General features: G+C 38.0%; 1 protein-coding gene across 4 annotated transcripts in view; it reads left to right on the top strand.

The window, feature by feature from the left end:
• Window positions 1-25,368, top strand: part of PSIP1 (PC4 and SRSF1 interacting protein 1) — a 31,515-nt gene extending 6,147 nt beyond the window's left edge. For all 4 annotated transcript variants that reach the window (XM_059836834.1, XM_059836836.1, XM_059836835.1 and 1 more), the window contains exons 5-17: window positions 4,048-4,164; window positions 7,272-7,379; window positions 8,200-8,262; window positions 9,160-9,259; window positions 10,921-10,996; window positions 11,847-12,072; window positions 12,691-12,809; window positions 15,130-15,185; window positions 16,341-16,411; window positions 19,623-19,724; window positions 20,365-20,584; window positions 22,448-22,559; window positions 24,601-25,368. In XM_059836834.1, the coding sequence (XP_059692817.1) occupies window positions 4,048-4,164; window positions 7,272-7,379; window positions 8,200-8,262; window positions 9,160-9,259; window positions 10,921-10,996; window positions 11,847-12,072; window positions 12,691-12,809; window positions 15,130-15,185; window positions 16,341-16,411; window positions 19,623-19,724; window positions 20,365-20,584; window positions 22,448-22,559; window positions 24,601-24,664 (1,434 nt within the window). In that variant the 3' untranslated portion in view covers window positions 24,665-25,368. The remainder of the gene's footprint in view (window positions 1-4,047; window positions 4,165-7,271; window positions 7,380-8,199; window positions 8,263-9,159; window positions 9,260-10,920; window positions 10,997-11,846; window positions 12,073-12,690; window positions 12,810-15,129; window positions 15,186-16,340; window positions 16,412-19,622; window positions 19,725-20,364; window positions 20,585-22,447; window positions 22,560-24,600) is intronic.
• Window positions 25,369-27,195: the final 1,827 nt, after the last annotated feature.

Genomic DNA, 27,195 nt, shown 5'->3' on the forward strand with positions numbered 1-27,195 from the left:
CAGAATGTATTCTGACCTTGGCTCCATTGGGTTTTCCAGGCAATGCTGCAATAATAATAAAAAGAATTGCTGTCTTCGTTTTTATTTGATGTTTTTTCACAACATTACAGGTTGCCATTTCAGCACCAATCAATTTCAGCTTCATAAGATACCCACGTTACTGTGTTTCTAGTTTGAAGGAGAACATGGATAAAGCAAATGCAAATAATAATGCAAATTTGCTTCTGAAAATTTGCTTCTTTCAACAGTAAAAAGGTTTACTTTTGATAGTTGTCTCCTTCTACTCTGTGCTAACATTATTAAAAGCAAGTTTTACTTGAAGTAAATCAAGCCCTTTAGCCAGCATTTGTTTTATTTGTGGGTGGTCCTTGTTGGTGCTAATAGAGTACATCTGCAAAACGCTTTATTTAACAGCTAAGGTTTTTTTGATGGCTAGGAACTTTTGGTTATTTTAAATAATGGAAAGAATGGATGTTTAAGTATTATATGTCCTGGTTTCCCTTGGAATAGAGTTAGCTTTCATCCTAATTGCTGGTGCAGTGCTATGTTTTGTATTTAGTATGAGAATCTTGTTGATAACAGTGTTTTAATCTTTTTGATAATAGTGTTTTAATTTTTACTAAGTCATGTTTTCCTTGGTTAAGAGTAAACACTTTTTAGCAACAACTAAAACATCTGAGTTTTGAACATAATTCTCATACTAAATCCAAAACACAGCACTGTACCAGCTATGAAGAAGAGAATTACCTCTATCTCAGCTGAATCTGGGACTACTGGGGAGTTTATGGGGAAATTGGAATTTGTTTTAAGGGTGGCAGAGTGCCTGAAATCCACTTCTGAGGCTCTACCATCTTTGCCAAAAAGGAGTTTGGTATAGGCAACAAAACATTCAATTTGATGCAGACTAGTCAGTTGACAAACACTTTGTTACTTGTTCTGGTAACAAGGAACAAGGACAAAAAAAAAGGAGCAGGAGAAACATGCTTCCCTCCAGCCACTTCTCTAGCTTTGTTAGTCCTCAGTGTCGTCTCTGGACATTTCAGTGTGTTCCCTGGATAAGACAGTTGTAGTATAGGAGAGAGGTGTGAAGTGTTTACTTTGTTTTTGGTCTTCTTTGTTTCTTACTCAGCAGATGCAATGTGGGCTCCTCCATGGCCTGCAGCCCTACCGCAATGTGTACCTTCTGTCTCCTCTCTGCCAGTGCTTGCCATTAAGGGAGCTTCCATGTCTGATCATCCAGGAGCCAATATGGCAGTCACACTCACCACCACCTGAGCTGGGGCTGACACCCTCTGCAGTAGACAGCTCCAGTAATTCCATTGGGTGCCCTGCTGGCTCCCTGCACACACCACACTCACACAGGCAGACAAGGTTTCCTTTCTGGCTGGACCCTGAGTTTTGTTTAGCAATCTTAGACAGCTGGGTCTGTAAAATAATTTAATCATTATGCAACCACAGAGTAACAACTTGAGCTGGGTGCTTCATGGGAGGGACCCTGGATAAAGGAAGCCGTGGACATTTATACCCCCACAGGCTAGGTTTGGAAACTGTTGCGTCTTCCAGATGAGTCCTTGGTTCCTGATGTCTCTGAGTTTCCACTCACCTGGCTGACTAATGTGCCTTTGTATGCAATGTACAAGATCTCTTGTCTCCAGCTCTGGCCGTTCACAGCTCAGTCTGCAGTGACATGAACTACTTTCACTAAATGTACTCCTCAACATAAGGCAACTCCTCTGGGCTGGAGCTTGGCTTGGGCAATTGCTTATGTGTCTCTTCTTTCAGTGTCCCTCCTTGACTCTGGCATCTCTTTTGCCTCAGAACCCCATATGCCCTGTGCAGGCATCTTGTTCTGTGCGTGACCATCCTTCCATCCCTTCTCCCCTTTCTCCCATTACTGTTTGGGTGAAGGCAGCCTCTGTTCCCAGGTGAGGTGGGATGTTGAAGTGGTTCTGGTTTGCCAGCCAGTTGTGATCTTGGTTACAGCCATGTCACCGGCACCTCCCCACAAGCATGAGGGATGAGCGTTGTCAGTGAGGGATCTTGAAAAGGAAGGCATGTAGTTGCTTATAAAAACTGAGTAAAGTAACATAGGTGCTGATGAGTAAATACACAGTTTTCCCTACAATATCTTTATGGCCTGATACTACTTTGCACTATTCAGGCATAGGTGAATGGACACATTTCTTTGGCTGTAGTCTTGGTTGTGACTGTATCTTAGGATATTCCTTAATCTCTATGTTTTGTCTACATACAACTCTTTGATTTTAAAGATTCTTAGAGCTAAGTTAAACACTTAAAAACACAGTTAGCAGGGAGGACAGTTTAGGAGTCAGAGCTTAAAAATTAAGGATGAGTAGGAAATTTTGTGTTCTGGCATGCAGCAGGTATGGTCAGAGGGAAGTGGGTGATCACATGAAGGTTTAGGCAAAGTTGAGCTTTTAATCTGAATACAAGATGATATTAAAGGGGCAGACTTGTCAGCTCTTAGTATAGAGGCATTCACTTGGATTTTTTTTTCTCTTTTGGCTTTTTGCTGGACATGTCCCAGTATGATTGTGTGCCCTAAGCCATCCACCACCCTGACATGGAAGTGGGGAAATTCAAATAAACTGGGAGTGAGATTAAGTGACAAAAGAGGTCAAATGATGGTGATCAAAACAGTAATTCAGTTGTATTCACTGTCAAAGAAGCAAGGAAGAACATAGAAATGTAGGGAAAAGCGAAGAATTACAAAAAGTGAGAAAGGTAGTCACTGCCGGGAATCTGTGGCATCCTGTGAAAATCCCTCTTTCCTCTGTTTTTGTGTAGAGCTCTGTTGGGACCTGCCGCCCACTCATTTCTATCTTGGCTGAGCGCTGCTTTGTGGCACTGGCTCAGCAGTTTCACTGCAGTGGGGGGACCATGACAATGGCACATTGTCCTGGGGTGACTTTATGATGCTGAATTGTATCCCTATCCATCTGTTTAGCTCAGAAATAAGTTTTGCACCTTTAAGACTAGTTCTGAGAGTGAAGGGGCAGGAATTTTGCCTTGAACCAGGACACATGTGCATCGAGGTTCATCACATTCCTGGGGTACACTTTGTCCCTGGCAATGGCGCTGCCGTGGATAGTCATGGCCCATTGCTGCACCACATCTTCAGCTGCAGGGTGTTCTGGCATGTGGATGTCGTGGTTCGCACTGTCAGCTGCTTAGGCTCAAGAAGCTGCAATCTGCTTCTGCTTTGTAGATTCCACTGTTCACTCTGATGGACCCAAGCAGTGGCAAAATGGATTGTTTGCTAGCAGTTCTCCACTGCATTTTTTATCTTAGTAAGGCCTTCTGAGAACTGTATTTTCTGTTTCATTGCCAGAACTGGAATGTTCTGAGCAGTATTGATACTTTGCAGATGTTGCTTGTAACTGCTAGTAGGGGAGTTGGAGGGCAGAAAGAGGATTGTAGATTGGGCTTAAACCCAAACCCACTTCCCCAGTGGGGGCATAAAAAAAATCAGGGGAGCTCTGCCAGCTTTATTTGAAGTAGCTAGTATGTAAGAAGGAGAAAGCCATACACAGTGTAATGGAAGAAAAAAACGTAATTTAGGCATTATCTCCTCTGTAACTATGGTTTTAAGTATTAATTCATTAATTATCTTACTGTAATCCTTTTTCTGCTTACATTTTCAGGAACAAGCAACTGAATCACTAAGGATTTATATCATATTAAGAAATGTGCTTCTTTATAGTAGCATCAAAAGTTGTATTTGACCAAAACCATTTTTTTAATCTCTAAGATATGTTAAATTATGCATAAGAAAAGACTTACACTGCAGTATAGTAATGTGAAAATTAGTTGTTACAGCATTAGAGTTTGAAAGTCTAATAAATAATTTTCAGATTAAATTGAAAACAGTGGAAATTAATGAAATGTGATGTATTTAATATTCTTGTCCATCTAGTAAGGGGTTCCTTGATGTGATGCTTTCTTAAGTAATGTATATGGGAGAATACACCTCAGGTGATGAGGGGATTTAGATCTCATTTTTGATGTTTATTTTTTTAATTGAAGCCCCATCCAGCCATTAACACTCCTATCAATGAAACTGTTGAAGAAGGCAGTCAGGAGCCTGCTGAGGGGACTGAAGAAAAGACAGGAGCCAAAAGAAAGAAGTCTTCTGTCCCAAAAGTAAGTGATTGAATTTCTGCTTTGTTCTGCCTGAAATAGTTTCAAATCAAAACTATATTACCAAGTCTTTACTTAAATACTTTAATCTAACAGCTGTTTAATGTTGTAACCTGCCTGTGTTTGCTTCTCTTCAGATATATCTGAATAAAACTTTTGTCCTTCTGTTTTTCTTTTACAGTGCTCTAAATGTTTTTTGAAAAGTAATTTCTTTACCAGCCTGTATTTCTGTATTATAATACAAACTAAATTCATACAGTACTTCCTAGGCAGGAGAAGTTGGAAATTATAATTATGATGAAGAATTACGTTAACTTTTCCCCTTCTATTTTTGAAGACTTTTTCATATTATAGACCCATAGGACCCACTTTCAGTTGTGATAATTTATATTGAAAAGTAGAACAGATCATAAGGGTCTGTCCTGGGTGAAAGGGTACTTAAGCGTGTTTGCCAGAAACAAATCAGCTTTAATTAGACCATACCCTTAATGAGCTACTTAGGATATAGAGAATCTCATAACTGTATCAATTCAGCTCTTAAGCCAGAAATCAGTATGCAGTAGTTTACAGGGTTTAGCTTCTTTGCTATGTAAATGTGTGCATACCTTAGTTAGCCTTCCAAAATTAAATCCATTTCAGTCTAAAGCATCTTTGTTTCAATTTGCTGGTGCAGTGCATAGTTTATACTGTCAGAGGTAAAGCTTCCTAGTTTACTCTACATTAAATGATTTGGTAATACACTGCTTTGAACTTTTCTCTGTTCTTGAATGCTTTGTTCATAGGGGATATTTCTCATATGGCATGGGAGAGATACTGTGTGTTGTCAACTCTTCTCTGTGGTTTTAAGAATAGAATTCTAAAATGACAAAAATTGTCATGCAGGTGGGATTGACATTTATGGTATCTCATTTATTTGTAACTCTTTTCTGGAAATTACTACTGGACATGATGGGCAGGGTCTTTAAATTAAATGTCAAACTGTTTTGAATAGACTTGCCTTTATTCTTGACCTTTGTTTCCATTTTGATTATTTGCCGAGATTTAATGTAGTTTTTCTGTAGGTGTTGCCAGCTGTTCTTCAGTAGTGATTCACAATTGCAACTACAGAATTTGCAATGTGTCAGATACATAGCAAATAGAATTAGTGTCCAGTAGCTGTAATAGCTTGATTATTCAACAATAAAAAAAGTTCTTTGAGGGGAAAAAAAAAAAGAGTTCTTTGGAGGGAAAAAAAAAAATTAGTCTACTGGTAGTATACTGATAGATTATGTTGAGAATGGTTTTGGTGAGTTGGAGCCTGCAGAATTATTGATGGATTTTTTCTCCTGACTTCTTACTGCCTAGAGTTCCTTATTTTAGTGCTTGCAAGTGTGGAATGTGAGGGTGATTTGGGTTCTATTTGCTATACCTTAGCAGTGATTTGAAACAATTTCCTGACAATGTTGGCAAACCAGTGCTGCTCTTGCCTATGCATGCTACCTATAAAAGCATTTGTTCTTAGCATTTGCTGCTGTGAGAGAAAAACTTAAACTGGGCTGATTGATTAATCAGTTTTCTTCACTCTGAATTTATGCCTCAAGCCTCACATGCCTCAAGCAGCATGTGCAAGTGGGGCTTAAGCCAATGACTTAAGCTTCATGTTTCTCATCAAAAGTGCTTCTAGGCTGTTCAGTGCTGGCACAGTGTAAGAGAAACAGGAAGACATAGAGCCATTTAAACATAAAGATGGAATGGAAGATCCTGACTGGGTCCTTCTGTATAGATTTGTCTAATTAGTCATCTTAAGGCAAAATAGAGAGCTAATTTCTTTTTTATATACACTATGTTTGGTAATGTAGCTATAACATTCTATTAATCAGCCCTTGTACTATGGTTTCCTTTGGTTTTAGTGAGCCAATAGTTCTTCTGTTTTAAAATTATACTCTGTAAAAAGACTCAGCGATGTTACGTGTCTTCATGTAATTAGAAATACTGTGTAACAGTTGCTTTGTTTAGTGTTGAAATTTTAAAAGCTAGCTACTTAAAAATGTAATTTTAAAAAAGGTTCTTGAAAGTGGAACAAGCCAATAATATTCAAAATTGAGACAACTGATAATCTAAAAGATGTGCAGATATATAGGCTGAAAGGAAACATTTATTATTTTCAAGTCAATAATTACAAATGCTTGATTTTGCAAGTTCTAACTGCTTTCCCAAAACCAAAGCTAGTATTTTAGAAGTTTAAAAACTGCAGCAAAACAAGAAAAAGTGCATAAATTACAATCTCACAAATTGTAAAACAATTTACTTGTGGTTTGCTTACAGTTTGGTCTGTTTGCAGCTAGGATAGGGTTTGTTTTCTTCGTAGTAGCTGGTGCAGTGCTGTGTTTAGGATTTAGTATGAGAAGAATGTTGATAACGCACTGATGTTTCAGCTTTTGCCAAGTAGTGTTTACCCTAAACCAAGGACTTTTCAGTTTCCCATGCTCTGTCAGTGAGCAGATGCACAAGAACCTGTGAGAAAGCACAGCCACAACAGATATCCTTAACTGGCTGAAGGGTTATTCTCACAAAATCACAGAATGGGTCAGGCTGGAAGGAACCTAGTCTAGCTCACCTTTATGTCAAGCAGAGTAATCCCAGAGGACATTGGACAGGATTGTGTCCAGATTGTTCTTGAATATCTCCAGGGAGGAAGTCTCTACAACCTCACTGAGCAATCTTTTGCAGTGCTTGGTCATTGCACAGTAAAGAAGTTCTTCCTCATGTTGAGATGGAACTTCTGTGCATCAGTTTGTGCCCATTGCCTTTTTTGCCGTTGAATGGCACTGCCAAGCAGAGCCTGGATCCATCCTCTTGGCACCCTCGCTCCAGACACTTCTGCACATTGATGAGGTCCCCTCTCAGTCATCTCTTTTTGAGGCTGAACAAGCCCAGATGCCTCGATCCTTCCTCATAAGAGGAAGTAGTCCAGAACAATTAGACTTTTAATGGGCACAAAATAAATGAGTGTACCTACGGATTTAAACTACTTTAAAGGAAAAGCAGTCTGATGGCAATTAACATGTTCTCTTTTCACTATAGAATACTTTCTAATGCATTTTTTTATCCTCTGTTGACTTGCTTTGCAGTTATCCCCTAAAGGGGATAATAATTTGCCTACAGAAGCTGAAGCAGAAGAAAAGGAGATGGATACTTCAAAGGAAGATGATCTACCTTCTGAAAAAACCAATAAAGAAGTATGTGATAGCTTTTTTCTGTGTTACAGAGAACATCATAATATTATGTTTATTGCTGTAGCTCTATTACTGAGTATTAAGACACTACAATTATTACTACTGTGGCAGTTTCAGGAGCTGTTTAATTATGTAAAACTTTCATACATGTGTGTTCAGACACATTTATACCTCTCACTGAAGATCACAGAAATTGAAGTTTTCATTAGAGAGGAAACTTCTATCTGATTTATTTTTAAATTCAATTAAAACAGTTGGAAGACTGTGTATTTTATCACTTACCACTTACACTTACTGTATTTAAAATGAACCTCTTTTAAAGACAAGGTGAAGAGTTCAGATAGACTAAAACATCACTACATAGCATCTTTATTTAGAACAGAATATTATTTTGTACTTAAGTTATTTTTTTATCTCTCAGGAGTAAGTCCTAGGTATCAGATAATCACAGAATAGTTTGGGTTGGAACAGACCTTAAAAATTACCTAGTTCCAGCCCCCTTCTCATTGACAGGTATATCTTTTCCTAGACCAGGTTGCTCAAATCCCCATCCAGCTGTGCCTTGAACACTGCCAGGGATGGGGCAGACACAACTTCTGCAGGAAACTTGTTACACGGCCTCACCACCCTCACAGTGAAGAATTTCTTCTGAATGTCTAATAATCTTAAATTTTAATAATTTGACAACATGCAGTCTCTTCATGTACATTACAAGGTTCTTGTCCAAATTGTGTGCCAGAGGCTTCAGTTGTGTAAAAAAGTAGAGTAAATGAAATATATCTTAGTTTTATTAAGATTCTTGGGAACATTTTAATCTTCACAGGATGTGGTGAAAACAAATGATGCTTCTATTCCTAAAGTTGCTAGAAGAGGAAGAAAAAGAAAGGTAACAATATGTTTAATTACTTCACATTACTGGATTTTTTTTATGTGATAATACTGGATGCTATTTCCTTTAATGACAGACTATGCATAAATTTAGGTATTTGACACTCTACTCCCCCTTTTCAAGTGTCTGAAAGATTTGCAGGAATGAAAGTTTTCCCAGAGTGTTTTACAAATATTTATTATTTTTAACTTGATGTGGAATATGGAGTCCCTGTCTTTCCCAAACAACTCATTACAAATAAGAAAAGATAAGACATAAACTGTTGCTAAACTGCTAATAAAATAGCCTGCATTGAAGCTTTGAAAAATTTCTTTTAACATCTTCATCACAGTAGTCTAACACCTGAAATACAAATAACTTTTTCACAAATTGTGATTTTTGTGGTCTCTACAACCTGGGAGAATACAGAGTTACTTTGAAAAAGACAGTTCCAGCTGCTTGTTCAACATATGCTAGCCTTACTGTTCTTGTGGTCACACAGCCAGACAGATCAGGACACCAACCCAACTAAAAACTAGAATTAAGGGCAGATCTTAATTTTGTGTTTGAAACCTTACCTTCCAAAGTTACAGTTGACAGCAAGGATGGGGGATGAGTATGAAGTACTTGTGACCTTGGTATCTTTGTCACAGAAAAGTATCATGCTGTATCTATACTCTAGTCATCCTTTACCCTGGACACTAAGCTCTTGACTGTTTTCTCCATTTGGGATTGGAGAGGGCAAAATTAGTAATACTTAAGTATAACCTGTCACTAAGTTCAGATACTTTTTTGTGTATACAAGCAATCACATAATAACATATTTCCAGAAGTTTAAACGTTTTTGTCTGAGAAAAGAATTGAGATATTGGTGCCATGTGTTTTTTCACCGGAGAAATTCATTCTTTAAATTAGTCTGAAAAACAAGCTGAAGCTGAGGAAGTGGCAGCAGGGGCAGCAACAACTACTGGGCCAGTGTCTCCAAAAGTAAGCCCCAAAAGAGGAAGACCAGCAGGTAACTTTGGAAGAATTATTTAATTTTTTTCACCACAGAAATATTTTAGTAGAACTAGTCAGGGAGTTACCTCCTTCCTTTGGAGTACTACAGAGTATTTTTGAATGCTTAAGGCAGATTTTACTAATAGATTGTAGTGAGAAAACATCTCATATTGATGAGTTCAGGACATGAATGGATTTAAATTATTAGTGTTAATGTTTAGTCTTCTGAATTAAAGACTGGTTTATAAGTATTACCTTTTAGAATATGTCAGTCTTCTTTGCAGAATACTGTTTAAGTGTAGATATATGATAGGAGCTCTCTGCAGGTTTGCTGCATAAAGGTTTGTATTCATTAAAAGTCTATAAAATACTAGAATAGAGTTAGAAGATCCATAAAACACAAAGATGAGAACTGGGGGGACAAGGAGCCTGTAGGTGAAGTTCAGAGCACAAGAAAAATGAAATAAGAGCTGAAGAGACTTATTCAAAAAGATGTTTAAGTATGTGTTGATTTATAGGCAAATAAAAAGAAAATATTGATTTTTTGAATGTTTTGTTAGAATAATTTGTTTATTTCAAGTTAGCAATGATCTATTGTCACTTTAATGGTAAGCTGGCAGATATTCTTGATCACTAATTAATGCTTTGGAAGACAGTTCTTGCAGCAATTAAGTACATTGTATGAGTACCTAGTCAGGGAAACAAATCATTTATAGTCCTCTGTATCTGCTGACAATATAAAAACAGTGGAATCACAATTAAATAGACTTTAAGTACTTTTGCCATGAAAGCTGTGAGGAAATTCAGTATTAATACATTCCCCTCTGTCATTTCATTACATGCACTAAATATGCATTTTTAATATTTGTGGTTTTTTCTTTACAATTTTTTGATGGTTTTGACTAACTACTGTCAGTAAGAGCAGGAAAGCATCTTTAAGATATATATACTTTTGCCTCCTATTTTAAAAACCTTTTCGGAAAATATATTATGTAGGGTGCTTAAAAGTGCTCTGTGCTAAGACCAACAAGAGTTTAAACATTGTTTTCACTGGAAAAGCAGTATTCATAGTCACTGTGGTACTGGACAAACATTTGAGGTACTGAAGTGCCAAGAAGGCAGCCTGTTTATCTTACTCCTATCAATATAGTAAATCTGAGGAAGTGTAGAGATTTGATCTGCACTGTAGTGTTGTGGTAGAACTTCTTGACAGTGATTTGTTAGCCTGGAAAGTGATGGAAACCCAAGATATGGGTAAAACTAGTGGACAATGAACTATAAATGTAGACATAAGTGACTGCTTTTCATTCTCTAATGTCAGGTTTCTCATTATCTAATTTAATACTCATTTTAATTATGCAACACATGAAACAAATGTTTCACATTTACAACTGCATAGATTGCAAAAAGCATAAGAATTAGTAGCCAGAGCCTGTGTCTAGAAAAGTTTTTTTTTAATTCACCAGTCAGCTAAAAAAAACTGCCAACACTTTAACTTACAAAGAGATCTTGATTAAGTTTGGTACTCAATTAACTTGAATTCTGTAGAGTAACAAATCTAGGGTGTATATTTTGATTTAAAGCATGGCTTATGTCTGTTGAGTAAGTATCTTGGGACATAGACAAAGGAGCAGATGGTGGCTGTGGACTAACCTGTTATTTCTGTATAACTACTAGCTTCTGAAGTAAAAGTTCCAAAACCAAGAGGGAGACCCAAGTTGGTGAAACCATCATGTCTTTCGGAGGGTGACTTGTAAGTTTTTTCTTAATATAAAGCTTCTTCTTTGTCAACTGTGTTGCTGCTTATGTTAAAACTTGTAAATTATTGCTCCTGACAGGTTTTTTGCCCTGTTAGTGTTCAGTATAAGTTACTATTTGTGTAGACATTTTTATAATACAGAGTCATTCAAGGAAGGACATTTCTGAAACACAAGAGAGAAGACCTTAATCTTCCTAACTTGTCCAGTCTACAAAATTCCTTAAATGATTGTATACTGAGTGAAGAGGAAAGATGTTTATTAAGAAAAAGTACAACGACATACAAAAATAAAATAGTGTTTTTCTTTTTGTACATTTTTGTTTCAGAAATCTCTTCTGATGAAACTGCAACACTGTTAGTTACCTGAATTTTGGTTTTGCTGTCCTCAATTCTTATGTCAAGTCTAGTACTTCTAGTAACTCAAGGAAAAGTTGAACATAGGTTTAGTTTTCTATAAATTGGCAGATTTTGGAATAGGAACAACTTAAATAAGTATACTTTATAAACCTAGTTTACAGTGTATGCACTTTGGGTCCTACAGCCCCATCTGTGTGGGGGGAGCCCACTGAGAATTAACTTCTTGGGTGAGGATCTATGCACTTCTATTAATGTTACCTTCATTAGGCCCTCCATACTGATATTTATTTGCTGGGGGCTTCCCCCCCTGCCACAGATAGTGGGTTTTAATTTTTAGAAAAAGTATTTTTGAAGAGTCATTAAGTGAATTAACTTAATAATTTTACTATTCTGTGGTTAAAAAGACCCAGCTTCCTGAGTTAGAATGTTGTTCTTTGAAGTCACTATAGATAATAGACGTGATGCCTAAATACTCTTTTTGTTTTAGTGTTAATGAGGAGGAGAAGGCAAAGAAAAAAGGAGGAGAAGAAAAACCCAAAAAGCAAGGGAAAAAAGATGAGGAAAGTCAGAAGGAAGAGGAGAAATCAAAGAAGGAATTTGATAAAAAAGAAGGAAAGAAAGAAGCTGAACCAAAAAGGAAAAATGTTGCAAAAGTGGGTTCTGCATCAGCTTCTGATTCTGAAGATGAAGGAGAAGAACAAGAAGGGGACAAGGTATAATTTTGCTTTCCTGACAAGTTTATTATAGAGGAAAGTAGTATCACTGGAGATCTTTCTTCAAGTTAATGCTAAATCTTAATTACAGTAGAAGTCTGGTATGGCTGGTGTACAGATATATAGAATAAAGGTTTCAGAAGTATATTTTTCTCAAATAATTCTTTCAGGGACTCTGAGTATTTTCTAATAAAAGCATCTTTTCTAAGATGTATTTTTAACAAAAGAGTTAAATGTCAAGAGGCTTACGGGGTTTTTTTTTTAATCTGTGTTCCCTGGAAGACAGATTTTGTTTTCCTTGGGTGCATCTGAAGAACGTGTGGCTTGAAATCACATTTTGAAAAGGTACAAAACTGTCTCTAGCCAACAGTTTGTAATGTCTTCATTTTTCTGGTGCTTAGTATTGCCCTTAGCATTGCCCTCTGGTACTTAGTTTTGGAAATTAAAAAAGAAGAAAGGACTAATGAAATTGTGTTTAGCTTCAGGGAAAGCAGGTCTTTGTCAGGTTGCTCCATGGAGCAGAATTATTTCAAAGATACTTAGTTTCATCTGCTTACAGAAGCAATAATTTAATAATGTTACATTTCTTTTCAATCATAAAATGCCATATGAAAACAGAAGAAAAAAGGGGGAAGAAGCTTTCCAGCAGCTCACAGAAGAAACACTGTAAGAAGCCAACATGAGAGAGAAGTAACAGAAAGAAAGCGTAAGCAAGAGGAACAGACAGAATCTGAATCGTGAGTCTATTTTAACATGTAATGCCTGCAAGTGCTAGGAATATTTTGAAACTAACAGGAGGTGAAACTTCTGAAAAACTTCCAACCTGTTTTGCTCTGTGTTCTACTGTTATCTCCCCCTGCCCTTTTTGGTTTTCTATCTTAGCTTCTTTTTGAGGGAAAGGCGAAAAGCTCCTTGAACCAAAATGTGCCTTTGTGGGATGAATGGAACATAGAAATTAAGTGATGTCAGTCTTTCAGTGATGTAGAATCTCTAGCAGAGGACAGCTTGTGTGTTCTCTTCAGAGCTAAGTTAAGAATATCCATGTGAAAGGGGTTTGTGTGGAAAACTGTTCAGTACAGTCGTATATTTTTCTTTAAAATTTTAGATTAAATTGGTAGGACCTGGTAGGTCCTATTAATCCATGGTTATAGATTTTTGATGAGATATGGAATGCATAGGTTATCAGGAAAGCATTTCCTTCTCTGTCTGACAGTGGGAGCACATGCTGTCAAGCAGAACAAGGAAAAAGTAATTACTCTAGTATTGCAAAGCCAGTTGACTGATACCAAGAACAAACTGCATTTAGAAGAGTACTCAAATCAAACTTAAGAATAGAGAGAAGATCCCACCAGGAACTTGGACAGTAGGACAATAGGAAGAAATCTGACTCATTCATTTTTCTGCAAATGGGTGAAGAAGCTGCACCACAAGAGCTTGATGTTCTCATCCCCACCATTGGTGGGAGGGCAGAAGAAAGGGAAAGAACAAGGTAAAAATTTGGAGGAAGGGAAGAAAATAAAGGTCCCCTTTACCTGTAACAAAAAACCCCTATCCTTTTCACATTCACTAATAAAAATGTAGTTTGTTTGGGTATTTCTTTTCTCATGCTCCAGCCCTTTTTCCTTTTCTTCCTGTCACTCCTCTGGAGACCTAACATAAATACTCTACCTACTTGTGGCAAACCTAAGCATTTCCAGTTTCAAAGTTACTAAATTGCCTTAGCGTCTTTTAATATATCACTATTTAACACATGCTGATTTGATTTTGGGAATCAAACTGTCATATATTGATTTAGTTATAACAACCAAATTCCTGCTTTTAAGTAGCTGTCATATTTTATGCATTGGAGGATAGATAGAGTTTGTTTCAGTGAGATAAAGGAGAAGTAGTGAATGCATAATGAATTTAATTTCAGTTCATGACTAATATTACAAAACTCAATATTGCTAAAAAGTAAAACTAGTATAGACTGATATGTGTTTTGATTATTTTGCTCATCAGTGTAGTTTCCATTTTCTGGTAGCTGCTTCATTAGTATTTATTTAGTTAACTAAATAAATGGTGTACAGAATTGTACACCATTCTGTACATATACAAAGTTTATCTGTACTGTTGAGATTTTGCTGCCGCTTGAAGCAGACAAGTTTTGTGTTCTTTATGAAAGAAACATGGAAGACATGCAGGCCTACATGTTTTATGTGTGCATATTAGTATGACAGGAAGAAAACTAGTCACAGGACATTTACTTATGATATGCTGAAGTATGAAAATTCTAAAAGTAGGCTTTTAAATCCCTCAGAGAAAACTGAGGGATTGTTTAACAGAAGTTCATGATCTTCTCTGCATAAAGAGCTCAAAAGTTTGTTTCAAAGATTTCTGCCTGTCTTCATCCTATAACTGAAATGGAGACTTTTTTTTGTTGTTTTTCTTGAGTCTCAGCTTTCTTTTCAGTGATACAACTGGGGAAAGATAAGGAGGTTTCACTGCGCTTGTAATAATTTTTTTCTGTATTACTACTTCCTTCAAGAACTTCTAAATTTTTACTGATACATTTATGGCCAATTGTAAGATATGTATACTGTTATAATTCATTATTTGAGAAAATAGTCATATAGGAACTGATTACGGTGAATTGATCTCTCCATAAATTCCCTGTGGTAATGGTAAATAATTCTACCCCTTTTGTCATTATAATTAAATTTTCTTTCTCTATAAGTTAGTTCCATATAATGCCATTTTACCAGTTAATGTGTTATGTTACTATGCAACAAAACCCAAAATACAGTTTGGAGATTACTTGTTTATTAAAATCCTTTAATTTGCAGCTTCTCAAAAAATATGGCTTTGAGTACTTATCAGCAGTATCTTAGCTAATTGATTTTTGTGAAATTGTTCATTCTTGAAAATCAGGGTTTGGTTCTTTGTGATTTTTGTATGCTAATGTTTTAGTAGAGATAATACCTCAAAATATTGCATCTCATCCAAAAACGGGGTGGGGGGGCAGGGTGTGAAGCAGGCTTTACAACATTGTAAAAAACATTTCAACATTTTTGATAGGCAGAATAAAGAAGAAGGCAAGAAAGCAGAAGTTAAGAAGATTGAGAAGAAGAGAGGTTAGTTCAAAGAAGCTTACCAGTATTTTTGGTCATTTTGTATTTTGAATGGAATTTCTTCCTGGATAAAATAATGTACTGCTGAGGGTGGCTGTGTGGTCTCAGTCTGAGATGTTTGATCCATGACTCTTTCAGGTCTGTGAAACAATGCATTTTTATTCTTCCATGTTCTTTCTGCAGTGCAGTGCAGTAGAACAGGTCTTTGCTAGTCTAACTTCACTGTCATTTGTCCTTTTAAACCCCAGTATGTTCTGTTTGTGAACATGAGAAAAAAGCTTTTATTCTTTGATATAAATCACTTCAGTCATTCCCATAATTTTTTCCTTTGTATCTTCTCATAATACAATATTCTGAGGGACCTTGAAACTATTTAGATACTACCTCTCACTAAGTAGGAGACTTAGATTCAGATTACTATGGTCTTGCCTGCTGACTGACCTTCATAGGGATAAGTAATTTCTTTTTCAGTACTCCCATCTTTGAGGGCAATCCAAACCACTGTCTGTAATTTGTAGTATAGTACAGATCCAGTGGCATGGACTCCACTCAACCCAATGTTGCAGCAAAAGGCGCAACTAAAAACTATCCAAACCCATCCAAGATGGGTTTGACTTAAAGAAAACTGTTTACTTGCATTATTGTTCAGAATATGTACCAGATCCAAGCAGGCATTCAGTATGTGAATTACGGAATGCCATGTCCATTCATCTTTCACACTTTTGAAGCATGTGTACTGGGAACATTTTATTTGGATGGATTTGGACTGTAACTTGAATCGTGACCAGTTTACTGAAAACAAACCATCAATATCCAGGTGTCCTGTCATGGAAGGTCTTTCGGCTTTATAACTCTTAAAATTTATTAAAACTTCTTGTTAAGCTGGCCTAAAATTAGAGGGTGACAGCTGTGTTTTGGAATAGAATATTCTTTTCAGTTGTAACTTCTAGGGAAAAAATTGCATGGGTTGCCAGTCCTGTTCAGTTTTAAAAAGCTGTGTGCTTTTTTTCTGATGGTATTTATGTGTGCACCTGAATGTAGGATTCCTGTCTGTTTTCTTCTGCATTCTGTATGAGGTTCATTCTTGTGGAATTATTTCTGCAAAAGCAAACCCAATGTGATTAACAAATGTTCATGAGTATTATTTTTAATCTTCAGAAACTTCAGTGGATTCTAGGCTTCAAAGGATACATGCAGAAATAAAGAATTCCCTGAAAATTGATAATCTTGTAAGTATATTTTTTTTTAACTGATTCATGTTTCAAATTCCAGTAGGAAATACTTGGCATGTGTCCTTGTTTTTAATTAATACTCTGAAAATGAAAGGCATTTTTTCCATATGAAAGATAACCAGTGCTTAAATGTGGCTGCTGCAGGCAGTGAAAGATAAGTTTCAGTAAATGAAATCTGCTTTGTTTGAAAATGCTACATAATAAATTATTCACCAGAAGCATTCAAATAGAATTACGTCAAATAGAACATCTGGTGCCAGATCAGCTTGCTGAGCCGTGTGGAAACACCAGGACATTGGATGCAGTAGCAGGATGCAAGCGATTAGGGCTCTACTCCACTGACTCCACACTCACTGTCAAAGGAAATCTGCTGCTTGTCAGGGGTTTGGGTTTGGAATGTTACTGGCAGATGTTTGAGGCTTTCTGGCCTTATGACTATTTGTTTGCTGCTGCAGATTTTCAGTTTGGGGCACCAGTGATACATACAGTCAGAGGATACTTGGAAAGTATCAGCATGACTGTGTGCCTTTGAGGGTAATGGTAAAGGTATGGGGACCCAGGTGGTGATCCCTTTATTAGGAAGGGTCTCACAACCAAGTGGATAGGTGTGCTAGGAGGTGGCAGGATCCACCCAGAAGTAGTGCTGCCAATGGGCTGGCCAGCCTGGTTGAAGAGCATCAAACTAGGGAGCAAAGGAGGAAATGATAGCAGAAGAGGAAATGGTGGAGCAGGATGGCAATCAGATGTAAACAGATGTCAGCAGGGTGATGTAGACTGACTTTGTAATCAACAGAATTTCTTTGAAGAACAGGACTGAAGTGGCATGACCACATGCATCAGCACATTGAATGAGGAATTGCTGGCAGCCCACTGTAATGAGGAAAACTCTCATAACCTTTCTGGAATGTCAGCACAACTGTGTTTCTCTTAGGGATGGCTGTACACTAATACATACAGTGTGAGGAGCAAGTGTGGGGAACTGGATATCTCTGCAGCTGCAGGGCTGTGGTTTCATTGGTATCTGAGATTCGGGTAGAAGTGATGTGAGCCTTGCCATATATGTTTACAGGCTCTTTAGGAAAGATGGGTGCTGGGAAGACAAGATGAAGGATAACTTTATGTGAGAGACCAGTTGAAATGTGTGGAGCTTTGCACTGGGACGGCTTATAAGCCAGTTGGAGCTTATGAGTCAGGATTAATGGGCAAACCAAAATGAGTGTCATCCTGAGAATATCTTCTGCAGATCACCTGTTCAAGGAGAAGTAGAGAATTAAGTCATCGTAAGACAATGGGGAGACACCCTTGATTCTAACTGGAAGCTTAAAGCATCCTGGTATTTCCTGAAGGGACATGCAGATAACACAGCAATGCAAGAAGCTTCTGGAGTTCGGTAATTGCTCAGCACAGGTGATGAAGAAGTTGATAAGGCAAGGCCTGATCCTTCAGACAGCAAAGATCTGGTCAGGCATATGAAGGTCAGGGGCAACCTTGGCTGCAGTGACTGTGATAGTGAAGTTCAGGGAGAAGGGAGCAGGATGAAAAGGATCACAGCCCTGGACTCAGGAGAGCAAACTTTAACCTCTACCTCTACAGGGATCTGCTTGGAAGAATCTCTTGAGAGACCATGCTAGAGGGAAGACAGGACAAGGAGATCTGGCTCACTTTTAGGGATTACCTCCTTCTCAAGGTTGATTAAGTCTAGAAAAATGTGGGCCTGCTGCTGAATAGGATACGGAGATAGGCACTCTAGTGAAATAGGAGGTAACAAGTAGTGAAAAAGGCTAAGGTAACCAGTGTCTTCTTGACTTCAGTTTGCTTGTACAATTCTGTTCAAGAGTCCTAGGTCCCTGAGACCATGGGAAGATTAAAACAAAACCTTGATGCTCAGAGGCCAGAGATCAAATTGGAGAACATTTAGACAGGGACCCAGTACAGAATAAGCAAAAGAGTGCCAGAGGAGCTGGATGTTGTCGTTGTCCATCCACTCTCCATTTTGTTTTTGAAAAGTCATGGTGATGAGGGGTTGGTTCCTGAGGATGAAGACAGCAAATGTCTCACTCATCTTGCAGAAGGAGGATCTAGGTTACTACAGGCCAGTCAATCTCACACTGATCCCTTGAAATGTGATGGGAAAAATCCTCCTGGAAGTTGTTTGCAGTGATATGAAGTACAGTAAGAGCTCTGAGAGTTGTCAGCATAGTGAGGATGAAATTATGCTTGACTAAAATAATGTCCTTTTGTGAGATGACTGGCTTGGTGGATGAAAGAGTGGATATTGTTTCTGTTAAGATTAAAAGGGCTTTTGACACCATCTATTAGGACAGCTTCAAAAATAAACTTAAGAGGTCTGAACTAAAAAGAGTGTGTTGATTGTGCTTTACTTGGCACTGATAAGACATTGCACTGTATTTTAGGCTCCCTAGAACAATAGAGACATGGTCCTACTATAGGGTGCCAGGTAAAGGGCCACAAAGATGGATTAGTGGCTTGGAGCATGTGTTGAAAAAGAGGAGGCCAAGAGAGCTGGGAGTTCAATCTGGAGAAAATACAAAGATAAGAAAATAAGTGTGAGTTAAGAAGAATGGCATGAGGAGCAGCAAGCTGTTCCAGCTAGGGAAACACAGAATTGTTCTGGGTGTTGGAACTAAGGTGGTGGGGGACTGCCTTGTGCTAGACTTAATCAGTTCCAGCCTGCTCCAGTGGAGGATCCACTTGAACCCTCAGACTAGATGGTGGTGCATCTGTGAAAACTTACTTAAAAAGAGGGCAAAGCATACTGGGTGGCAGGGAGTGTACAAGGACAGTTCTTTTTATTAACTGCAGTGCTTTCCTGCCTTCTCAGTGGTTAATCACTTGTGAAAAATTGAGCATGGTGAAGCCTGACTATGGTGAACAACTTTGAGCATAGAAGTTCTAAAATTATGAAAGCAGCACAAAGCTTGCTTTTTATGTATGTTGAAGGCTTAAAATTCTTGTTAAATATTACAATTTAATTGACTATAATCTGCCTTTTATAGGAGTAGCTAAGACACTGGTGTTAAACTTTTGTTGGCAAATTTGACTATATAAAGTGTTCTAAAATTAAGTACATAGTCAAATTAAGGGAGAAATATGAGAAGATGTCATTGAGTTCAGAAGTCAGATTAGTATGGCTAATTAAAGATTACTAATATGTAAGTCTTCAGACTAATTTTTTGTTTATATACAGGATGTGAACAGGTGTATTGAGGCTCTTGATGAGCTTGCATCTCTTCAAGTCACAATGCAACAAGCTCAGAAACATACAGAGATGATCTTAACTCTCAAGAAGGTGAGATTTTCAATGTTAGTTAACGTAGAGCGTATGTTTTCTTAAATTGATACCAGCGTTATTTACTATTGGAGTACTCTGTCCAGACTGGATCCCTACAGAGCAAGAATGATGCAGACAGGCTGGAAACAGCCCAGAGGAGGGCCATGAAGAAGATCAAAGGGCTGGAGAACCTGCCCTGTAACTAAAGACTAAAGGATTTAGTTCCTTCCTTCCTGGAAAAGTAATCACGTTATTCCAGCAGTTTAAAGGGCTGCTGCAAAGAGAGGGTCAAGGCTTTTGTCTTCACCAGATGTAGGGCAGTGGGTACAAGTTGCACTGGGAAAGGTTTTATTTTGATGCTAAAAACTTTTTTTTACAGTAAGAACAATTGTTTTACTGTAACAGCCTCCTCAGGGATGTGGTGGAGTTCCATCACTAGAGGTTTTCAAATTGTGATGGGATCAAGGGTGCTTGATAATGTGGTCCCTTTCCCATGAAGGGTAGGATCAGGAGATCTTTTGAGGGACCTCTCAACCTCACAGTTCTATGACACTTCAAGTGCAAAAGCCTATGATAAATGAATTTAAGCTAGCATGTAATGAAATTACACAGATATTTAAGGACCTAAGTGGAGCCTGTTTTATGACTTTGATTTCAGATACGGAAATTTAAAATTAGCCAAGTTATCATGGAGAAATCTACAATGCTATATAACAAGTTCAAGACCATGTTTCTGGTTGGGGAAGGAGATTCCGTTCTTTCCCAAGTACTGAATAAATCACTTGCTGAGCAAAAGCAGCATGAAGAAGCTAATAAAACCAAAGAACAGGGAAAGAAAGGAGCAAACAAAAAAGCTGAAAAGGAAAAAGATCAAACAGGTAAGTCACTGTGGCTTTACTTTCTTGTCACATAAAAGACTTAGTCTCCATTAATTTCTGAGCCAGCTTCAAAATAGTCTTGATGCAAGAATTTCACCAGTCTATGAAAACCTTTTCATATCTGAAGTTTGTCAAGGACAGTGCTGCTACAAATAATTTTCAAATTCAATGTAACATTTACCATGGCCATTTTATCTCGATTGCCTAAAGGAAATGGCATTTACAAAAATCAGGTCTTGCAAATTTTACTTCTGTAAATTACCTAACTTGATAATGTTACAGAATTAAAAAAAAAAAAAAAAAAAAAAAATGACATGTGAGGTAGAATGGCATACTACCATTATAGCACTTTAACCCAAGCCAGCAGCCAAGCCCCTCAAAGCCACTTGCTCACTCCTGCACCAGTAGGATCAGGGAGAGAATCAGAATCGTAAAAGGTAGAAAACTTATGGGTGGAGATAAACAGTTTAATGGGGAAAGCAAAAGCCGCCCACATGAAAGCCAACCAAGAAATTGATTCAGTGCTTCTCATGGGCAGGCAGGTGTTCAGACATCCCCAGGAGAGAAGGGCCCCCACACATAATAGGAAAACAAATGTCATCACTCAAATATATTCCCCCTTCCTTCCCCCCAACTTCACATACTGAGCGTGATGCCATATGGTCTGGAATGTCCCTTCAGTCAGTTTGGGTCACCTGTCTCAGCTGTGTCACTTCACATGTACCCCCAACTTCTTCCCCAATGTGGGAACATAAAAAGGCCTTGGCTGTGTGTAAGCAGAACGCAGTGAAATACCATGTTGTTGCCCAGTCACATGGAGAATGGGAAGTTCTATCAGAGTAGAGGGATATTTTATGGAAGTAGTTTTTTCTTTATTTGCTGTAAAAAGAAAATCTGATCTTTACATGCATTCTTTTGCCCTTTTAAAAACTGAACTGCTGAACCCTGACTATCTTCACAATGATAGTCAATACAGAATGATGCTGTAATTGGTGGTACTTAATGTATAGCATCAGATCATCTGCTTTGTAACAAGGGCATATAGCATTCACTCATTCACTGTTTTATTGAATCCTGTGACCTTTGAGTTCAGAACTGATTTTGAGCAAGTGTAAACAGATAAACTGTAAAAATTCAGATGAATAAGATGTTGTCTTTTTCTCACTGTAGCTCAATAGTTTAATAGAGGAGTTCTTTTATAAATCTGCAACTTCAAGTAAAATGGACCATCACTTCAGTGTTCCTCAACTCACTCAAAACTGAATGGCTCATAATACCACAGCAAAACATGTAGTCATCACAGAAATTCTAAAAGATGTTAAATATTTCTGCATTGACTTCACTAAATACTCCTTCCAGCTAGTGCTGCTTTCCTGCTTGAAAAATCCATGTTATCATTAAACACTTACATAAATATAACTTGTATTTTGATTATACATAATTTGTTGGAGTCAAGAGTAAATGAGATGTGATGAAACTAATAACTTCACCAGTTAAAGTAACAAGAATCCCCGAAATTAACTGACCTGGTTAGAGCAGTAAAAATGAAGTATATTCTCTCACTGCTCAGAGTACAAACAAGCATTAGGTCTATGATCTGTAGCCAAGCAAGCACAGGAAGAACTTGAAATTGCATTAAAAATACAAACTGTTCAGTTCCCATGGGATGAGGCACATTGCATGGGATGTTCAGAAGTTGAAGCTGTATCAGTTAGTGTCTTTTGTTTCAGCTGCTTGGGTATTAAGGTGAGGGGGAAATATTTTTAATGTTTTATTTGATTAAGGTTAAAGAAATTATTGAGGGCTATTATAATACAGTTTTATTCCCTGCAAGTACCACTTTTCTGCTCTTTCATTTTAAAGGTTCAAAGATTCTGAATGGAGGGTCTGAACCCCAGGACACCAACCAGTCACAACACAATGGAGAAAGTGCTGAAGAAAGGAAAGATAGGCAAGAAGTTGGCAGTAAGAAAAAGTGAGTTAATAACCTTATTGAGCTGGGGATCTGTTCTGCTCTAGCTTAATACTGTAAAATAGTTTGAAGTTACTTAACCATGTTGAGGTACTGTTTTCTTCACAGAGTTTACTTTCAACTTTAGAGAGTAAGAGTGTGCAAATCTTCTGTTTAAGTTTTGAATGAATGTTTTAAATGTTCTTTCACTTGCTGCTGTGGTGGAGACTTAAACTTTACAAGATGTACTGCTATTGGAGAGAATCAGCATGTGGTGGATAGGGCAAAGTAAAAGCCTTTTCTTGTGTTTTAGTCTATTAAGTTGGAAGCAAAGGAAGTCTGAACCAAGTCTTATAGAAACTAATGAGATATATTAATTTTTTTGTGAATTCATGTATTGTCATCAATAGACAGCCACTTTAAATCATTTTCTACAGTTTGGCTATAAAAATCACTCAAATGCAGGTAAACTGCAGGCTAGGACTTAAAGCTGTGAAATTCCAGAAGTCTGAATGCTTTATGGAGGTGGGTGCACTTACCATTTTAAACATGAAGCTGTAAGAATGCTTCAGTTTGTCTGGCATTAAGTATTTAAACCTTGGTTGCAGCAAAAAATATGTCTTGTAAACATAAACAACAAGCAATGAATCTCTTACAGAAAGAGAAACACTTAACAGAATTTCTTAACAAATTTGAAGTACACTTTGCTTTCTCCAGGCACTCTGCACCTTGCACTCAGAGATTCTTTTTGTTCAGCAGTATGAATTGGAGAAAGCTCCTTTCATCACTATCTTCATGCACATCAAGAGAAACTACAGCTGCCTGGCATTCTTTTGGCTATCTGCCAAGTTAAAATTATACAAAAGAGTGGAATATTGACTGTTATTTACAGTAAGGTAAACTTAAACACAACAAAACAGCACAAAAAAAAACCACTTAAGATGAAAATTTATCTGGTATTTACTGTGAGGTAGCCTCAGAAGTACTGAAGTGGATTTGGTAGTTTTCAACCAGTTATGCTGAATACTCACTTGGTCTGAACAAGCAGCATACTACAGGAACATAGTGGAGTTACAAGTTTAGGTTCTCATACAGGTTATATTCTAGGCCCCTGCTTAAACAAATTTAATAAACATTTCTATTAAGTGTGTGTGTGGTGTTTGCTGTGGATTTGAACCCACACTCCAATGATCTTTGACTTTGATAAAGAAACCCACTTTCCAAAAAAATATTGTAAGGCTACTTGGACACAGGATCTGTGAACTTATTGGTAGCTAACAGCAACAAACCAGATTTTTAATAAACTCCTTGCAAATACAGTGCATCTTGAGAAATGCATCCACATGTTTGAATTCAAGCTCCATGCTCCCCAGCATACATACTTCCTTTCACTATTTTTTCTACATTTTTATATGCAATATTTGGTTTCTTATAAGTGAGAAACAAGTAAACAAAATAAATAATGTCTAAAACACCTATGTGGCTCACTCTAAGCAAAGAGCTGGTAAACCTCTTAAATCACAGGACTGTATTTAGTTCTGAGCATTTCTCCCTCTGCTAGAGGGAAGACATGTCTATACCTTTCTGAAGATGTCATTCAGAAATTTTGAAAAAAGTTTCGTAACTTAAAATTTCTGATCTGATTGGCACTTAAGAACATTTTTCAGGGTGTTTTTTGTAAAAATATATACTGCCCTACGAGGTTACCTCAGTGTTTGAGGATACAGTGGATTTCGGTGGCAGGAGGTAAGGCATGTTAAGCTAGAGCACTTTTCCACCTAAACTGACATACAGTACAGACACAAATGGAGCTCTGAATGACTGCCCTTCACAGCCCATCACATACATCAATAGTGATGCCACTCACTGCCAGCTTAGCTTCAGATTTGAGGGCATTTTTGGGGTAACATAACAGCTGGCATCGCTTACAGCCTCAGTTCTCCAGACTTCATGTACTGCTGAGTGTTCATCAGCATAGCTTGCTCTAGACTGTGCACTTACCTGGAATAAGTCTTGCTTGCTGCCTTTGTATGTAATCAGTAACATTACTTTATTTCATTTCTAGGACATGTGGTGAAGAGAGAGAGCTTGAAAAGCCAGCAGATGATTCTGCCTTTGAAAACAAATGACATCGCTGAAGTTTTGTTGTTCAGTTTTTTAATTACAAATTAAAGAGGATTGTTAAGTTTTGCATTTGAAATCTATACACTGCTGAAATTCTAAATAATTTTATAAGCATAGTATTTTGAAGTTAAATTTTGTGGAATAAAAGTCCCTTTAATCTTGGTTTTAAAGTATGTAAACACTTTTGCCAATAGTTATATCCAGTATTAACAGGTAACACATTTCAAAAGATGAAAATCCCACTTAGAAAATGCTTACATGTTACAGGACTTAGAGTTGTAGTATATTTTTAACTTACTACTGTGTGTTTGTCTAGTTAATAGCAAGAAAAAGTGTAAATACTTCTAACTCTCCAGTTGCTTCATTTGTATAAAATTTCTCTTCCTATGATACTTACCTCTGTGCAGGTTTTCAACTCTTGTTGGGGATGTCTTTTCACTGTGTTTTGTAGGAGTTGAAAGCGGCATTTTTATAGCTGTTACAATGTTAATGTATACTTCATTGTTTGTTTTTTTTAAATAAGTTTAGTTCTGTTCTTGCAAAATTAATTGTGCCAATTTACTGCAATGTGACTTTTATGGTTTGCTTTTGTTATAGTAAGTATACTGAAAAGTGTGGTGTTATCACAACAGAACCTGTTGATGCAGAATGGTTGGAAAATACTGTCTTGAACGATTTACGGAATTAAAGAATTTCAAACTGATTAAGACATCCTTGTATAGAAAGAGCCATTCATAGGAAAAACATGAGTCTGGTTTTAGTACTATTTTGATTTTACTGCTTTGCCATTAACTTGAGGACCTCTAACTAGAATTTTAACAGAAACACTGGTAAAATGTTTTAACTCTTGGAGGCATGAAAGGGAATAGAACAGGTACAAACCTCTCTGAAGCGTGTTTCTTGAAACACAGACTTTGCCCAATACTGTAATAACTTTTTTGTAGTATGACAGAGGACAGCCAGGTTAGAAAGTTAAAGTTTGAAAATCCTATGAATACACATAGAACATGCTGAGTTGAAGGGGACCCACAAGGATCATCAAAGTCCCAACTCCTGGCCCTGCACAGGATACCCCAAGAGTTACACCATGTGGCTGAGAGCACTGCCCAAAAACTTCTTGAATTCTGTTAAGCTGGTGCTGTGACCACTTCCCTGGGGAGCTGTTCCAGTGCCCAACAACCCTCTGGGTGAAGAACCTTTTCTGAATATGCAACCTAAACTGCCCTGAGACAGCCTCAAGCCCTTCCCTCTGGTCCTGTCATTGATCACAGAGAAGAGATCTATACCTGCCCCCCTCCTCTTCCCCTTGTGAATAAGTTGTAGACTGTGAGGTCTTGCTTCAGTCTCCTCCAGGCTGAACAGACCAAGTGACCTCAGTCACTTCTCAAGGCTCTTCACCATCCTCACTGCTATCCTTTGGACACTCTCTTAACATTTTCATGTCTTATATTGTGCCACCTAAACCAGCCCCCAGCCCTCGAGGTGAGGCTGTCCCATCTCAGGGCAGAGCAGGACAATCCCCTCCCTTGCCTGGCTGTGATGCTGTGCCTGATGCCCCACAGGACAGGGCTGGCCCTCCTGGCTGCCAGGGCACTGCTGACCCATGTTCAACTTGCCATCAGCCAAGACCCCCAGGTCCCTTTCCATGGCACTGCTTACAGCTTCTCATTCCCCAGTTTGTCCATACATCAGGGATGCACCCATCCCTGGTGCATCTCAGAATCTGGCACTTTCCCTTGTTGAACTTCATATGGTTGGTGATTGCTTGGCCTTCCCACTTTATGAAGTTCTCTCTCCAGGGCCTCCCTGCCCTTGAGGGAGTCAACAGCTTTTCCCAGTTTAATACCATTGGCAAACTTATTCAGTATCCCTTCAAGTCCTGCATCCAGGCTGTTAATAAAGAGGATGAGGAGCCCTTTGGAACCCCAACAGTGACAGGTCACCAGTCTGCTGCCATCCCATTCACTGAAATCCCCTGTGCCCATCCCATGAGCCAGCTGCTCACCCATTTCACGAGGCATTTCTTGTGTTGTGCACAGGACACGTTTTTCCAGGAGGATACTGTGAAAGTATTGAAAGCTTTACTGAAATCCTAAAAGATTACATGTTCTGGCTCCCCTTGATTGCCTAGGTGTGTTACTTTGTCATAAAAGGAAGTTGGGTTTCATAAGCAGGACTTTCCTGTCATGAAGCTGTGCTGGTTCTGACTGAAACCTGCATTGTCCTTCAGATGTTTTCAGGAACTCACAGAATAATCTCCATAATTTTACCAGAACTCACAGAATAATCTCCTCCATAATTTTACCATCATTTACTGAAATGAGACTGACAGGTCTGTAGTTTTCAGGGTCATCCTTCTTGATGTCCTTGAAAACTGGAACAATGTTAGCCAGATTTCAGTTGACTGGGACCTCTCCAAATTCCCAAAATCATTCAAAAATTATTGAGAGACCTTGCAGAGACATCAGACAGCTCTTTTGAGTACTCTTGGATGAATCCCATCAAGCCCCAAACACTTAAAAGGGATCCAGCAGAT

The sequence above is a fragment of the Haemorhous mexicanus genome, chromosome Z (assembly GCF_027477595.1).
Source record: "Haemorhous mexicanus isolate bHaeMex1 chromosome Z, bHaeMex1.pri, whole genome shotgun sequence".
In the NCBI taxonomy this organism is placed as follows: Eukaryota; Metazoa; Chordata; class Aves; order Passeriformes; family Fringillidae; genus Haemorhous; species Haemorhous mexicanus.